The 16874-nt window shown below is 48.4% G+C and overlaps 1 protein-coding gene across 3 annotated transcripts in view; it reads right to left on the bottom strand.

Annotated features, from left to right (window-relative positions):
* KATNIP (katanin interacting protein) overlaps nucleotides 1-16874 on the bottom strand; it is a 195523-nt gene that overhangs the window by 82012 nt on the left and 96637 nt on the right. For 2 of the 3 annotated variants that reach the window (XM_077907116.1, XM_077907115.1), the window contains 2 exons: nucleotides 14996-15263; nucleotides 8093-8224 (listed from right to left, as the gene is read on the bottom strand). In XM_077907116.1, coding sequence (XP_077763242.1) covers nucleotides 8093-8224; nucleotides 14996-15263 — 400 coding nt within the window. The remainder of the gene's footprint in view (nucleotides 1-8092; nucleotides 8225-14995; nucleotides 15264-16874) is intronic. The other variant, XM_077907117.1, reaches the window with a different exon arrangement.

Genomic DNA, 16874 nt, shown 5'->3' with positions numbered 1-16874 from the left:
CGGAGAAGGACAAACATTATATGTTCTCATTCATTTGGGGAATATAAATAATAGTGAAAGGGAATATAAGGGAAGGGAGAAGAAATGTGTGGGAAATATCAGAAAGGGAGACAGAAAGTAAAGACTGCTAACTCTGGGAAACGAACTAGGGGTGGTAGAAGGGGAGGAGGGCGGGGGGGTGGGAGTGAATGGGTGACGGGCACTGGGGGTTATTCTGTATGTTAGTAAATTGAACACCAATAAAAATAAATTAAAAAAACAAAAAATAAAAAAATAAAATAAAATCCCTGAACATTAAAAAAACTGTAAAATAAATAATTAATATTCTGCTGAAAAAAAATAGTAGCATTTAAGTGAGGAGGAGGGTAAATGGAGTTATGGAGTTGTAAGGTCCTTCCACTGAATGGGAAGTGGTAAGCTTGCTAATTTAAAGTAGATACAAATAAGTCAAGAATGTGTGTTGCAATCTCAGATAACGACTGAAAGAACAATAAAAGGACGTACAACTAACAAGCTAGTAGATAGGGAAAGAGGGAACAACAGAAAGTAATCAGTTCAAAAGAGGGCAAGAAAGGAGAGAAAGAGAAACATAAAACAGGCGGAACCAATAAAAAGCAAACAATACGATAGATTTAAATTCAAGCATACCAGCAATTACATTAAATGTAAATGGACTAAATGTGCCCATTAAAACACGCAGATTGTTAGAGGATAAAAATAAAACCCAATTACACGCTGCTTATGAGAGACAAACTTCAGTGTAAGGAAGGAGAAAGTTTGAAAGCAAAAGGACGAAAGAAGACACACCATGTAAACAGTGACCAAAAAAGAAAGCTGGTGGGCTTTAGGGCAAAGAGCACCGCTAGGATGAACAGGAGACAATGAAGTGATAAAACGTTCCATTCACCAGGAAGATATAAAGAGGCTCATTTGTGCATGCCCCCCAAAAGACAGCCCCCTACAAATACAAAGCATGTAAGCAATCCAGATTTTGCCTGGAAGGGTGAGCTAATTTGATTAGCTTGTCTTCTCGGGAAGCCTCAGGTTCCCCATGCCTCTGGGGGTGTGAACATCCGGTGCCCTTAGGATAATGCCAGTGTCTAAAAACACACATTTTCACTGCAGCCCAGTTCCTAAACAAAGCCAACTGCTTCACCTGGGGCTCAGCCAAGAAGCTGGGATTATTCCCACCCTGGTGGAGAGATGATGCTCTGGGGCTTGCTGGAGATGATATGTCTGTAAGGGGTGGTCTACACAGAGCCAAATATATACACATATGCTGCCCTTCATTGTCAATTTGAGGAGATTTCCAAGGGTTTCTTTGGCCACCAGCTGCACTTTTTCTGACCTTTACAACCTAATCCTTGTGTGAAAAGTGGCTCTACCACAGTCCCAGTGCGAGGGTGGTGACAATGTCCTAGTTTTCAACTTTCTTCACATTTGACTTATGTAGGGGCCAAGTATATTTGACAGGCTGAGCTCCAAATCTGTTCAAAATGAAGATTCCACTACCTCAGACAGTGTCATCTTTTGGGGAGTGGATGGGACAAATTACTGTAAGAATCAAGTACCAGGGACAGCTGGTAATCTGATTTTTATCAGAGAGACCCAGTGACATGCATTTTTTTATATGAATGTATGCTACTTTGCCACAGTGGCCAGGAAACTCAGAGTCACTACTGAACACCCCCCCTCATTTCTTCACCCCCTGGCTTCATCCCACTTTTTTCTCCACTCGCCTTCTCTGCACTCTCATTTCCACATATATTTATCAGTCTCGCACCACATGCTGCATATAATTAGTTAGAACATGCCAGAATTTTCTGGAGAATGGCTGATTATAAGTAAATTAACTAAGCTCTACTTTGCTAAATGTTGTCCATGGAGGTATGTATTATGGATTGAATTGTGTCCCCATAAAAGATGCTGAAGTCCTAACCCCTAGGCTGTGTCAGTGTGACCTTATTTAGAAATAGGGCATTTGCAGATGATGGGGTTAAGATGGGGTCATCAGGGTGGGCCTTCATCCAAAATGACTGACATCCTTATAAAAAGGGGAAATTTGGGCACGCAGACAGATATGTGCACAGGAGAGAACCATGTGAAGGTTGGAGTCAGCAGTTAGGAGGGAAGCCTGGTACAGATTCTTCCCTAGAACCTTCTTTCAGAAGGAACATAGCACCTTGGTCTTGGATTTCTAGTTTCTAGAATGGTGAGGCAATAAATTTCTGTTGTTTCACCCAATCAGACTATGGTACTGTTACAGAAGCCTTAGGAAACTAATACGGTATTCAAAGTTACTTTCGTTGACACATAGCTTAACTTTTAAAATATTAACAGTTACATATTTATATTAACAAGTGTTAGAAAAAATATCCCAAGTGACTCAACTCTGTGATTTTTAGGCATGTTTTTGTTTAGGACCAGGCTAATGTGGGTATGTGGTAAGCAAATAGCATTTTAGTTGGCACGTAAGGGACCATGCAGTGGAGTGGTTAAGAGAACAGACTCTGCAGCCAGGTTTTCAAACACTGATTTCACCACTCGCTGGCTGTGTGACTTCAGGCATCTCCATGCCTTGGTTTCCTCTGCATAATGGTGTTGCTGATAGCAGTGCCTACTGCATGGAGCGGTTTAAATGATTAAATGCAAGATTACATGTGTGGGATAAACACAGCTTTTTTGGTTCAGTGCTTTGTAAGCGCTGGCTCTTCATTTTATTACCCAGACATGGAAAATCTAGTGATCGTGGCATGCACATGCAGAAGGGAAGTCCCAGTGAGCCCAGTAGGATGGCTGGGAAGGTTGCTTTGATACCATGGTCCTGCTCCCACTCTATCAGGGGCTCTGGAAGGGTTCCTGCACAGTGGCACACTACTCTGGGTTTCATTTTTTTCAACAGCTCATTTTGGAGGAACTTTCTGAAAACCCTTATTAATTTTTCACAAAGAGTGAATACTAGTGGTATAGACCACAGTCTTGTCGACTGAAGTGGTGGTCAGTGGAGCTGGTTTGGGTGTCCAGGAAATATCACCTGGGATTGCCACCTGCATTCTCCACTTGCTGGTGGGGCTCTGAGAGCCAACCAGATCTTCACCTTGTCCCCTGGCCCCTTCTCTCTCTCTGCTTCCAGCTTCCTGGCTCTTCATCTGGCCAAAGCAAGTAGACTCGAAATTCACCAAGTTTTCCTGACATTGTACATGTTACATCTTACTCTTCACCCCTATACACTATATCTCAATTTATCTATGTACAAACGTGACATCTCTAACCCTATCAGCTGCTGTGACCTTGACATGCCCTTGTCAACATATCATATGCACAGTGATTCCCTTCCTATGTCTACCTTTCTCGGGCCCCATGTAAGTGACTTTCTTACATGGGCTCTTACATTGGCTCTGACTTTTGCCAAAAAGCCCCAGGAATCAGTTTGGTCCTAGCTCTACCCACTGGATTTTGGCCTTTCGTGTTGGTGGGATGCAGATAACTCGGCCACCTGCAGGCTCTATCTTGCTGCAATTTCAGGTCACTCCCCGCTGAGACAAGACACAAATCAGACCTCCCCCTTCCTATAGTGGGCTTCACTGAACACTGCCTATCCCGACACAGATCTCAGCTCCAGGGACCTCGCTAGCTTGGGTCTCCTTTGCTAGAGGCACAGATTCAGAACCTATCCTAAATAAGAGACAAGCCAGGGATCCCCTGTCACTGCGGAGTCCCAGCTTTCCTGCCCTATCATGGTGGGCTCCCCACTGCCCAGTGTCTTATCCCTAGTTGTTCAGGATAAAAGCCACAACTAGTCTCATGCTTACAATGGAATCCCCACCAAGCCCAACTGCTGTTGGGAATCCAGCCACTGGTAAGACTCAGAGACTGAGTCACTATCTTTTCCATCCTGCAATGGCCTCTTCCCTGGTCACCCCACAACTACCATGGCTCCCGACAGGCCACACTCCTTGTGGCAGCCAGAGTTACCTTGTTCAAATGTAAAGCAGGTCATGGCAGTGCTTGCTGCACCAAGTCCCTCTCCTGGCCCCTGCTCACCTCTGTGACCCCATCTCAGCCTCCCATCCCTCACTCACTATGCTCTGGCCCCCAGCCTTTTTTCTGATTCTTGAGCCAACTGAGCATCTCGTTCCTACCTCAGGGCCTTTGCACAGGCTTTCCCCTCTGCAAAAGGCTAGTCCCTGACCTCACCTGGTCTCAGCTCATGTTCCCCCACACCTCAGAGGCCTCCTCTAGCCACGCCACCTAGCCATCACCCAGTTGCTGTCTTGATGGTGGCTGTCACCACCCCATTTTGTGTTTGTTATCAATCCCTGCCTGCTAAAATGTAAACACCAAGAGAGCAAGAACAATGTGTTGCTCACTGGATCACCAGGGCCTGGACCAGGGCTGGCACACAGTAGGTGCTCCACACACAGGTTTCTGGTGAGGTCAAAGAAGACAGCAAATCACCTGTTGCCTTTGCCTGGAATCCCATCCAGCACTGACTGGACTGGACTGGGCAGGGCTGGACCATGCCCTGAGCTGTAGTCCCGGGCCTGGGCCCCATGGGCCCAGCCTCCTCTGCTCACCCTGTGCATGGGTCAGGCCACATCCCCAGGATGCTTGGTGCTGGCCCCAAAAGCTGCCCCAATTCCCCAACTTCCCAACCCAGGCCTCCGTGTACTGGACTGAAAACCCGCGTCGTCACACTGCCCATATCACAACCAGGCTTGTCAGGGCTGGAACCCCCAGGTGCCTCCAAAGCTGCCTCTGTGGCCAGCCAGCTCTGGGGGGAGCAGCTTGTCGTGGCAATCTAGAGCATGGAACTTGGAGCCTGGGTGTGAATCCTGGCTTTGCTGTCCCACCTGGTACTCTCGGCAAGTAACCTCCAGGTTCTCAATCTTGGTTTCCTCATCTGTGAAATGGGAGAAGGGGGCAGTGGTATCCACAAGGATCTCCTGGAGTTTGCTGCATGGCACCCTCTCCTTCTGCCTCTGGTGACAGCACCCATGTCTCCTTCTCAGAAGCACCCCTGACTTAAGCCGGGAATGACAGCAACTCCAAGGCATTCGTGGGAAAGGCGCCAGCTGACCCTGCCGAACACTTGCTCTGAGCCAGGTGATCCCTCTCCTGCCCTTTTATCTTCATAGCAACCCTCAGATGAGGGTATCATTCTTATCTCTGCTGGGCAGATGGAAGGATGAGGCCCAGAGAGGTTAAGGAACCTGCCTGAGGTCACAGAGCTAGTAGGTGGACAGGCAGGATTTATAGCAGATGGTCAGGCTTGTTTTCTGTCAGGGTTGCTGAGCTGGGGGGCTGAAAGCCCAGGGCTGCTGTTGGCCATCCTATCACCCCTAGATCCTGCCTAAGAACAATGGGCAGAAGAAATGTTCAATGGGAGATGGGCAGAGGAAGACTGCTGATTTTAATCATTGGATCCAGCTCTGCCTGAGATCCCACCACCTTTGGACTTTATAGTTACATGGGTTAATTTGGACTCTTTCCCTTAAAGACACTTTTTAAAATCCTGCCTCTACCTAGGGGCACCTGGGTGGCTCAGTCAATTAAGTATCTGCCTTCTGCTCAGGTCATAATCCCAGGTTGAGCCCTGCATTGGGCTCCTCACTCAGTGTGGAGCCTGCTTCTCCTTCTCCCTCTGCTCCTGCACCCTCATTTGTGTTCTTGAAAGCACTCTCTCTCAAATAAATAAATAATCATTAAAAACAAAATAAAATAAAATCACTTGCTACTTAAACTGCCTTGTCTTGTGTTTGTGTGTCATTTCCTTCACTTGGAGCTTGGGGTGCACAAGAATTAATCAGATAATGGCCTGTGTGCTGCCCTGCCCACAGCCCCTCAGCCAAACCTCAGCCCGCAGCTCTGACTCTGGGCTCCGCTGGCACCAGGGAGGGGTGTATAAGAGTCTAGCCCCCTTGCCCTGGGATGGGGGGCAGAGGTAACATGCAGAGGCTTGTGTTCAGCACTGCCCCCAGAATCCCCCAGCCAGGAGGCACTCCACTTGCCCAGTGAACTTGTTTGGTGGTAAAGCCAGGTTGGGCTCTTCCCCTCTGCTGTCCCCTACCAGGGAGCACCTCCCAAATAAATGACTCGTTCTCAAATCCTTACCTCAGAGTCAGCGTCTGGGGGAATCCAAACAGAGACAGTATTTATACAGCTGGAGCAAGTGCTCAGTAAGCAATGGCTGTTCCTGTTATTTCTCTTTCTCCTTCTACCTGCCCCGAGCTGCAGGGATAGGAGCTTCGAGCTCGGCTCCCAGTCCCCCCAGCTCCCCAAGCAGATACGGATGGAATGCCACAGCCCCAGAGAGCAGGGCCCCAGGCTCACACAGACTGGCTAACAAGGCTGTCTGGGGCTGGATTTTGCCCAGGACTCCCCAGGTTTCCAGATTCTTGGGATAGCAGGATGTCTTGTACTGTTTTCTTTTCTTTTTTAAAGATTTTATTGGGATCCCTGGGTGGCGCAGCGGTTTGGCGCCTGCCTTTGGCCCGGGGCGCGATCCTGGAGACCCGGGATCGAGTCCCACGTCGGGTTCCCGGTGCATGGAGCCTGCTTCTCCCTCTGCCTGTGTCTCTGCCTCTCTCTCTCTCTCTGTGACTATCATAAATAAATAAAAATTAAAAAAAAAAAGATTTTATTTATTTTTTCATTAGAGACACACAGAGAGAGGCAGAGACATGGGCAGAGGGACAAGCAGGCTCCCTGTGGGGAGCCTGATGCAGGACTCGATCCCAGGACCCCGAGACCACGACCTGAGCCCAAGGCAGACGCTCAACCACTGAGCCACCAGGTGCCCCTGCCTTGGACTCTTTGAGGTCCTTCGTTTTGGGTGGCAAAAACCAGAAGTAAGTGGCTTCCCCAGAGGGACTCTGCCACTGGATCTGGCCTTCAGCTGCAATGACTCATCAACAGTCTCCAGTGCGTGTGGTCTGCCGCTCAGAACATGGCATGGTCACACTCCACTGGGCCTTGGGGCCTACAGCAGCCACTTCCCAGCTGTGTGAATCCCCTACTGTGGGCCTCAGGTCCTCCTCTGTGAAATGGGGACAACCCCTGGACCTACCTCTAAGGCTATGTATAAGGGTTATAATTTCCTTGCAAGTGACAGGACTAATTGTTGACAGTGGTGGTCGGCTTATGGTAAGTCCTCAATCAATTTCATCAGAGGAGCAGCAGGCAGCATTCACCATAAACTCGCCTACTTCTAGAATTTAGTACCATTTGCGTGCATCATTATCCACATAAAGTAAACAAATTAATTTAAAAGTAAAACCAGGGGGATCCCTGGGTGGCTCAGCGGTTTGGAGCCTGCCTTCGGCCCAGGGCATGATCCTGGAGTCCCAAGATCGAGTCCCACGTCAGGCTCCCTGCATGGAGCCTGCTTCTCCCTCTGCCTATGTCTCTGCCTCTGTCTCTCTCTGTGTCTCTTGTGAATAAATAATAAAATTGTTAAAAAAATAATAAAAGTAAAACCATAATGAAAAAGTAAAACCAACACTAAAATAGCTTTTCCATTATAACCACATCTTGGTTGCAGAGTGAGAAAGGAGCTATGATGGTTAATTTCATGTGTCCATTTGATGGGGCCCCAGGGAGCCCAAATATTTGGGCTATTCTGGGTGTTTCCAAAAGGTGTTTTTGGATGAGAGTAACGTTTTGTTGGGGGATGAAGCAGATCACCATCCGTAATGGTATAATTCACCTGAAGGCCTGAATAGAACAAAAAGACTGACCTTCTCTCAGGTAAGAGAATTCTCCAGAAGACTACCTCTGGACTTCCTTTGCAACATTAGCCCTTCCAGGATATATGGCCTTTGAACTGGAACACTGTCTCCTCTGGGTCTCCAGCCTGCTGATCCATCTTGTAGATTGGACTCACACACACACAAATGCACACACACACATGTGCACACACATTCTATTGGTTCTGTTAACTCTGGAGACCTTGACTAACAATACATTTGTAAAATGTGAGCTCAGACCTTGACAAAGAGGGTAACACAGGAAGGACTCCTCCCTCAAGGCATCCCACTGAGAGGGACCCGGATCCAGGCCCAGCCCCAGTCCTCCCTGCCAGGACTCTTACTTGAGCATGCCTTCTCCTGGTCTGGGAACACAGTAGAGGGCTGGGGGTTCAAGTTCAGTTCAGGTCTGCTGGGAATGAAAACCTCAGCGTTGTCCTTCCTCTTGGCAGATAAATTCCTTTCCTTTTTATTACCTGTAGGAAAACAATGGTTTAGATGTCAGACACGGAGCACCAGCAAAGTTGGGGCATGCTACTCAGGTATCTGTTGGTTCATTCACATATTCATTCAACAAATATTTGTTGAACCCCTAGTCTGTGCCAGGCAAGTTCAGGATCAGAGATGTGAATAATGCAGCACATTTTGGCAAATAAATGAAACATTCTATGATATGTACAGGTTTCCAGATATTAACATTACTGAGTAGGGTGGAGTCTTACAATCAATGAGGTTTAATTGGCAGCATGGTACATGAAATAATGATGCCATCAAGGACATCCTGGGGTGAAAAGAGTAGAGCAAAACACATTTGCTGCCCTGGAGGGACTCACAGCTTAGCCCAGGAAAAGAGGGTGGAAGGGATAAGACGGGAAGGCTGGGAAAGAAGAAGGTTCCAGAGTTATGGAGGAGCATGCAGCCTGAAGCATGTGGCCAGAGGGTGTGCAGCAGACAGGGAGCATACAGGTGACCAGGATGTTACCAAAGGCATGAGATGGGGCATTCCAGACACAGAGAACAGCATGTGCAAAGGCTTGACAGCTGGAAGGTTATGTGGCAGGTGAGTGGCTGGGGCCTAAGGGGGTGACTGGAGCCAGACAGAGAAGGGAGGGCCCGCAGACCATGCTGCAGAGCCAACATTTCGAAAAGCAGGGTGCCTGGACCACGGATGGAATGGGAGATGATGCCAGATGCCATGTGGGCAAATGGTTTTTAAGCAGTTATATAAATGAACGTTCATGGAAAAACATGTAACCAGCCTATCAAACTCTTGATTTCATTGATAGTACTGCTTAGAACAATCCTAGAATTATTAGAGAAAAGAAAAAGAAAGAAAGGGGAGGGAGAGAGGGTAGAAATTGAGAGGGAGGGAGGAAAAAAAGAAAGATGTTTGTTTCATCAAAGCTAATAGTACAGGAGGTTTGTGGAGATGGCAAAAAAAAAAAAAAAAGGGAAAAAAAGTGACTTTAGGTTTGTAAATGGCTCAAGTGCAGGGGAAATGGCGTCAGGGCTCTGGCCAGCACAGGTTTAAGAGCAAGAGAAGGACACGCTCAGGACTGCCAGGCAGAAGAGCAGCCCTCTAGGCAGCGAGGCTGGGGTAGCTAAGCAGAATAGACTCTGCAGATGGGGAGAAGGGTTAAGGTCCCTGGATGCAGGACCTCCTGGCTTGGGAAGGCCGGAAATCCAATGCCTGCTGAAGTGCAATATGATGGACTCCCAGGAGAGCAATCCTGGGGGCTTCTGGGGGCCCAAAGGAGAGAGAGTCCCTGAATCCAAGTCCCCACAGGATTCTTGGGAGCTCAGGACAGTGGCTGGGGGCTTGTGTGGGTTCTTTTCAGACTGGCAGCAACCTCTCCACCATCCCCTCTTAGCCTCACAAAGGATGTGTGTTTCTCTATATAATTCCTGAAGTAGCTGCTCCCTGGCTGGCCTGTAATGCAGAACCCAAGGGATGACATCCAGGACCCACTATGTCCAATGGGACAAGACAGAGAATGGAGGGGGGCAGACGACCACAAGACTGGCTCTCCACATGCTGAAAATATGCTGCTGCTGCTAAGAGTGCCAGCACTAACTGGATTTGGCCTCCCGAGCACGCAGGTGCTGGTCAGGTCTCTGGCACACCCTGTCTGTCTCATTCACCTCTCTGGCCATCCCAGGGGGTAGATGGGAGGCAAATAATGATCTGCCCAAAGATGGCCTAACCCAAAGTCACAAGGCAAAACGGAATCCACAGTGCTAATCAGCCAACCTTCAACTAGGGAGATCTTCGATTATCCTAATGGATCCAGTATAATCCACAAGGGTTCTTAAAAGTGAAAGAGGGATACAGTTTCAGTTTGGGACTATGAGGAAGGTTTGAAGATAGATTCTGATGATGGTTACACAGCGGTGTGAATGTACTTAGTAACACCAAGTGGCACTCTTAAGTGATGGTGAAAATGGTAAAATCTGTCAGGTGTTCCTTACTGCAATACCCCACCCCCCACACCCACACACACGGAGGACAGCAGAAGAGGAGGGCCAGGGGGAGAGGGGACTCTGTAAGAAAGGCACAGAGAGGCTCAAGGTTGCTGGCTCTGAAGGTGGAGGGAGGGGCCATGAGTCAAGGAATGTGGAAGCCTCTAGAAGCTGGAATAGTGAGAGAATTTTTCCCCTAGAGCCTCCAGAAGGATCACAGCCTTGTTGACACTGTGAATTTAGCCCAGTGAGCCTTGAGTCCAACTTCTGGCCTATAGAACCATAAATAATAAATTTGTTTCGCTTAAGCCACTGAGTTTGTCATCATTTGTTACAGCAGTGATAGAAAACTAATACATACTATTACAGAGCAGGGCTCTGGAGTTCAAGTTGTCTGTCTGAGGTCGCAGAGCTGGGAATCGATAGAATCGGGATTTGATCAGACCCACCTGGCTTGGACCCCTGCCCTGAGCCACCTTATCCCCTGTCTACCACCCCCTCCTCTGCATAAGATGGCCCTCCTTGCTATCAGGTCTACACAAGGATATTTTCTAGGGCACCAAAGGATGCAGACCCTTGGTGCTACCCTAGGACCATTGAGTCTTCACGGAAAGTGGCCGGAGATCACCGACCAGCCTCATTGTGTACTACACTCTCCATGTGCTCACTTGGATCCAGCCACACTGGCCCCTTCCCTCTCCCTGGGTACACCAAGCTCATTTCCTCTTTGAGCCCTTTGTACTTGCTACTCCCTGCCCTTGGAATGCTGTTCCAATGGCTACTTCCTCTTAATTCCTGTCCCAGATTCACCATCACCTCCTGAGAAGGCTTCTCTGACCATTCCAGCTTGAGGGGTTCTTCTCGGACCCCCATCCCCCAACTGGTATCCTGTTTTATACTCTGCACAATGTTCAAAACTCTTGAGGGTACAATTCTCTCCTTCTATCCTCCTCTCTCAATTTCTTTCTTTTTTTTTTTTTTTTAAGTTAGAGAAAGAGTGCATGCACAGGAATATGAGTGAGGGTAGGGGCAGGGGAAAAGAGAGAATCTCAAGCAGGCTCCACATTCAGCAAGGAGCCCAACATGGGGCTTGATCTCACAACCCTGAGATCATGACCTGAGCTGAAATCAAGAGTCGGATGCTTAACCCACCCAGGCGCCCCATCCTCCTCTGTGAATTCCTAAATTGACCCATGACCTAGCCTTTCCCTTTCCAGTTATTAGGAAAATAACCTCTGCCTTTTTCTGTGCCACTCATACCCTGGCCCTCACTCAGAAGGAAGTCACATGGGATGGGATAGGGTGGGGGGCTGGGGTGGTGGTGGCAGGAAGACATCAAAGCTCAATCCAGCCACTCCCCTCCCTCCTCCAGCGGGGTTGCCCTCAAGACACACAGCCATCTGCCACCACACTAATGCCATCAGTGGCCCAGCTCTGTCAGCATCTGGGGTCAGGGGTCTGCCTACTTCAGAGGGGCAGCACCGAGTAGCCAGCAATCTGGCTCTTCTCAGTTGCAAAGGTGAACATTTGTTCTCCTTCTATCAGATTCCCAAGCCCATCTCTCATATGTTTCGATTAGGAAGGAAGACAGAGTGGGTGGCATTACTTATCAGCTCCTCAAAGCCCAACTATTGTTTTCTAATTTGATCTGGTTTATTTATTCAGCCTAGTGATTAAGGGCTTGGGCTCTGGGTTCAGACTCCTGGCAAATTCAATCCCACTCTGCCCCTGTGTGACCTTGGGCAAGTCATCTGACCTCTCTGTTCGCCAGCGTCCCCATCTGTAAAGCAAGGACGTTGACGGGACTGGTCTTGGTGTTGGATTACACATGGTAAGCCCCTGGAATAGCGCTTGGCGCATGTTAGTAAGAATTCAGTCGACGTTGGTAATCGTTTATTATTTATGTTTTAGGTGCTTGTTTTCTCTGCTAGGTTTAAGTGCCATAGGAGAAGGGACTAGACCTCTCTTGCTCCAGTATATGCCTAGGCCTGGGGCACGAATGAATGGACAGCCCAGAACCAAGCACAACTTTTCAGGCTACTATTGACTGTGCTTGAGTAAATGTTCAGGATCCTCCACTGGGGCCTGGGGAGACCTGGCAACAGGCTGCTCAACTTTTGCCTGCTCCTCTCAGTGGGTCTGTGGTCAGAGGCTACAGATGAGTGGCAGTAGGAGGCATGCCTCTGACCCTCTAAGGCTCCAGATTAGGCAGCCCCTGCCCGGGGCAGACATCACAGCGGTTAGTGCAGGGACTCGCCAAGCAATCTCATTGTCAAAAAATGCAAAATGTCCAGATGCCTGGGTGGCTCAGTCAGTTAAGTGTCTACCTTCAGCTCAGGTCATGATCTTGGAGTCCTGGGATCAAGCCCCACATTAGGCTCCTCCCTCTGCCCCTCATCCACCCCCACTTGTGCATGCACTCTCTCTAATGAATGAATGAATGAATGAATAGATAAATAAATAAATAAAATCTTCAAAAAATAGGCAAACTGTTAAGAAAGTGAAGTTCTTTCTTTTTGTTGTATGCTCCAATCTCACTCTCAAACTGCGCTGGGGAGTCCAGTGGTTCTCTCTGTGGCCCGGTCCTTGGTACCAGAAGTGACTGTCATGCCCTGTTTCCAGTGGGAGGCTCACTCAGTCTCCTTACTGCCCTCCCCCGGCCTCCCCACTCCCTGAAGAAAAACAGTTCCCTGTGTAACTGCAGCGGGTTTCACACAGAAGCATGGGCACGGAACGCTTTAGCAGGTAGGTGTAAAGCCTTCATGTATCGGACAACAATTTCTGGAGTGGTTTAAACGTGCCAGGTGAGTGCTGCCCCTGGGGGTGCAATGGGCGGGGGCGGGGAAGCGCTGGTGGGGGCCCTGGCAGAGGCTCACAGGCCAGAGGGGGAGAAAGACAAGAGGAGTCCATGGTGAGACCAGTGCCATGATGACACCCTGGGGGCAGAGGAGGCAAACCTACCTGAGCCATGCTGAGAGGGCAAGGGAGGCTTCTTGGAGGAAGCAGCCCCTGAACTGAATCTTGAGGGGAAAGCAGGGAGCCAGGTTTCAGGGTTCAGAGTGGAAAGGAGAGGAGATGTGGTCATCAGGACAGAGGGAACAGCCCAAGCAAAGGTTTGGAGGTGAGAGAACACAGTGAGAGCATATCTGAGGGACAAATGTTCTCTCTGGAGGCATCAACCCCTGTGTGTGGCGTTTCCAGGGCTGCCAGTCATTATATCCATTCCCAATTCATATGTTTAAGTCCTAATCCCCAGGACCTCAGAATCTAACCGAATCTGGAGACTATTTGGTCATTGTGGTAAAATGAGTCAATGAGGGTGGGCATTAATCCAGTTTGCCTGGTGTCCTTGTGGGAGGAGATTAGGACACACACAAACACAGAGGGAAGACCTCGTGCGGACACAGGGGGAGGACGTCCACCAACAAGCCAGAGTGAGGCCTAAGAAGAAAACAACTGGCTGACACCCTGACCTTGGGCTTCCAGCCTCCAGAATGATAAGAAAATGCATTCCTGTTGCTGTTGGAGCTCTCCCCTGGTCCGTATAGCCTGAACACACTAATATACTCTGCCTAATTGCATACATCCCCTCATTTCTCTTCCTTTAGAGGCACCCCTGTTTCCCAGCCAGGTGGCCTTGGTATTTGGTTCAGAAAGTCTGGCACACACAACTGTGAGAAGGATGTGCCCAGGATGGAGAGGGAAGGGCAGGCAGAGACCGAGCCAGCTCGGCACTGGCCCCAGGAACTGTGGCAGGTGGGCCCCTTCTCGCTCCTCCTCAAATTGCTTTCTTGACTCTACTTTCCAGGGTCTTTTCTGGAAAACCTCCTCTAGCAGATGGCTGCTATTTCTGCCTGCCCTGCATGCTTTCCTCCTTCTTCAGGTTCACCTCGATTTTCCTTTGGAACTACTAACAAACAGTCCATGTGGTTTGGGTGGCAATAACCACAGCCATAGCCTTACTGGCTAGACCAGGCCAACCGGAGCCACAGTGACTAGTTCAGAAATGTGACCCAATGTGGGCTCAAGAGCCAGGCCTGGGACCTTTGCTGGAGCTTTTGGGGAGAAAAATTCACTTTCTGATGGAGGCATCAAGCCAATATCTCAATTCTGTGTCTGCAATGTGGAGAGCCCACCTGTGAATGGTACCAAGACAAAGAAAGGCAGAGATGAAGGGCACCTCGGTGGCTCAGTGGTTGAGGGTCTGCCTTCAGCTCAGGTTGTGATCCCGGGGTCCTGGAATCACATTCCACATCAGGCTCCCAATTGGGAGCCTGCTTCTCCCTCTGCCTGTGTCTCTGCCTATCTCTGTGTCTCTCTTATGAATAAATAAATAAATCTTAAAAAAAAAAAGAAAAGAAAAGCAGAGATGAGAGGGAGGGAGGAAGAGAGGGAAAAGGAAGGGAGAAGGGAGGAGGGAAGAAGGGGAGGGAAAGTCCTTGACAGCCCTGGACATCTCAATGATCCAAGCCAATATACTTCCTTTTGCTTAAGCCAGAATGTATCATTAGCCTGTTGGCATGTAGATCCTGCAACACATCCTACAGTGCATAGGACAGCCCCCCAAAACTATCTGCCAGACATCGGCTGTCTGGAATTTCAGGGTCATCTATAGGCCATTGGGAGCCTTTGCTTCTTGTAGTCAGCAGAGACCTGGCTGATATACCTCCCTGACCTGGGGGACAGTCTCCCCAAAACTAAATTCCAAGTACTGCTAGAAATTCAAGTCCTCCCAGTAGACCCGGACACACCAAGGGCAATGGCATGCCCACAAAGACAGAACTCACTCTTGGAAGCTGGGTTAAATTCCAGCACCACGAGGGTGTCTGGGCCCTGGGGAGGGTGCCCTTCTGTCTCTTGGTCCTCAGCAACATCCTTCTGCATGGAGTCCCCACTGGAAAGAGCGGGGTCATCTTTGGGTTGGCTCATCAGCACCTGTTCCTCGGGCTCGGATTCAGACAGCACCTCTTCTTCAATGGAGTCATACTCATCACTGGAACCATCTTTCTGTTTCCTCTGTAGATTTACACTAAGTTCCAGGCTTTTTCTTAGCTCCTATCAAAAGTCAGGAAGAGAGGCCAAAAATGAAATATGCTACTTTGAGAAAAACTCACCTGCAAATAGATCATTAGGACCAAAGAACTATTCCCAGCAAATGAACATTTACCCAAATCATCTTGATGCGTGTGTTGTCATCGCTTTGAAGACGAGAAAACAAAGACAGGGACAAACGAGTAACTCCCTAGCAGAGGAGTATTTATAGTATTTGCTGTGGTCACATGCCTGGGATACCACTAAGAGTGTGTGTGTGTGTGTCTCTGTGTTACAGATGTTCTTGTTTGGGGCCTATTTAAACAGATTGTGGGGTTCCACCCCCACAGAGTTTCTGATTCAGTGGGTCCTGGACAAGGCCTAATGATGTGCACTTCAAATAGGCTGATGTTAATGCTGCTGATCCAGGGGCCACACTCTGAATATGAAACCCCAAAGGCTTCCAAATGACCTTGAAATTCCAGATGGTACAGTGTCTTCCAGACAGTTGTAGGGAGTGCTGTCCTATATATTGAAGGATGTTTAGAAGAACCTAAGATATCATAAGATTTAGCACTTATCCATAGCTGCTGGATAATTTTTTTCAATTTGTGTTTCATCTCCACGAGATCAATTTATAATCTGAAGGGTGAGCATTATGATCTACACTTAGAGTGACCAGAAAATTCATCACCGAAGCCAGGATACTTTTGAAAGGGAAAAAGGGTACTGGTCTACTTACTCTGGGACAAAAAAAAACGTCAACTGGGCTATCTGGGCAAACTAATGTTTGGCTATACCACCCCCCCAGCTCGTGTTGTCTAACATAGCTCTGAGTAAATGAGAAGCAATCAATACCGCTTGCTTGATACTGGTGGTTGGCCAGTAAACTTAACAGTTGCTATGGTGTCCAAGTCCTAACCCCTGGACCCTGTAAGTCAGTGACAGCTCATGAAGAGGGAAGAGTCACTGGAATAGTTTAATCATTCTAGAGAAGTCGTCCTAAAAAAAGACCCGATGGTAGAAATATGGACACCAGAGGTGCTGGCTTGTAGGGGCTCAGGAAACAAGGAATCTTATGATGCAGCGGCAGGATCTTAGCTGCTGTGCTGTGCTGTGCCTACAGTTCTGTCATAAGTGGAACTGGGAACTGAGATTTGAAGATTTGGGAAACTCTCAGCCTAGCCAGTTGCAAAAGATGCTAACATGCAGAGATTCGTGGTTAGAAAATCATGCTCTGGAGAGAAACCCAAGGTATGGCTGGACAACTTTTTGCTAGTCCTTGAGAAGGATCGGAGTTTAGAGGATTCAATCACACGGAGGATTCTCTGAAGACACTAGACCTGGGATCATGGATCTTCTTAGCCATCCCAGAAGAAGCCAGGCATAGAGATAAGATTACCCATGAAGATCCATGAAGGAACCTCTTTGTCTAATGGAGGGGATTCTAGAGACGTACATAGCAGACCACATGGGTTTTGAGAATGTCATACCAGTGGAAACACTACCGGCTTATACCAAGAGAGGAAGGACAAAATAAAAGAAGGCTATCATACTCCCCAAATCCCATAGTCAGGAAGCAGGTTGATACTTAGCTGCAGACACAGGCTACCCTACATGAGAGAGGAACGATGG

This window comes from Canis aureus, chromosome 8, assembly GCF_053574225.1.
Source record: "Canis aureus isolate CA01 chromosome 8, VMU_Caureus_v.1.0, whole genome shotgun sequence".
Taxonomy (NCBI): domain Eukaryota; kingdom Metazoa; phylum Chordata; class Mammalia; order Carnivora; family Canidae; genus Canis; species Canis aureus.
The sequence above is the reverse complement of the archived record's forward strand: the minus strand, read 5'-3'. Positions and strand labels throughout refer to the sequence as shown.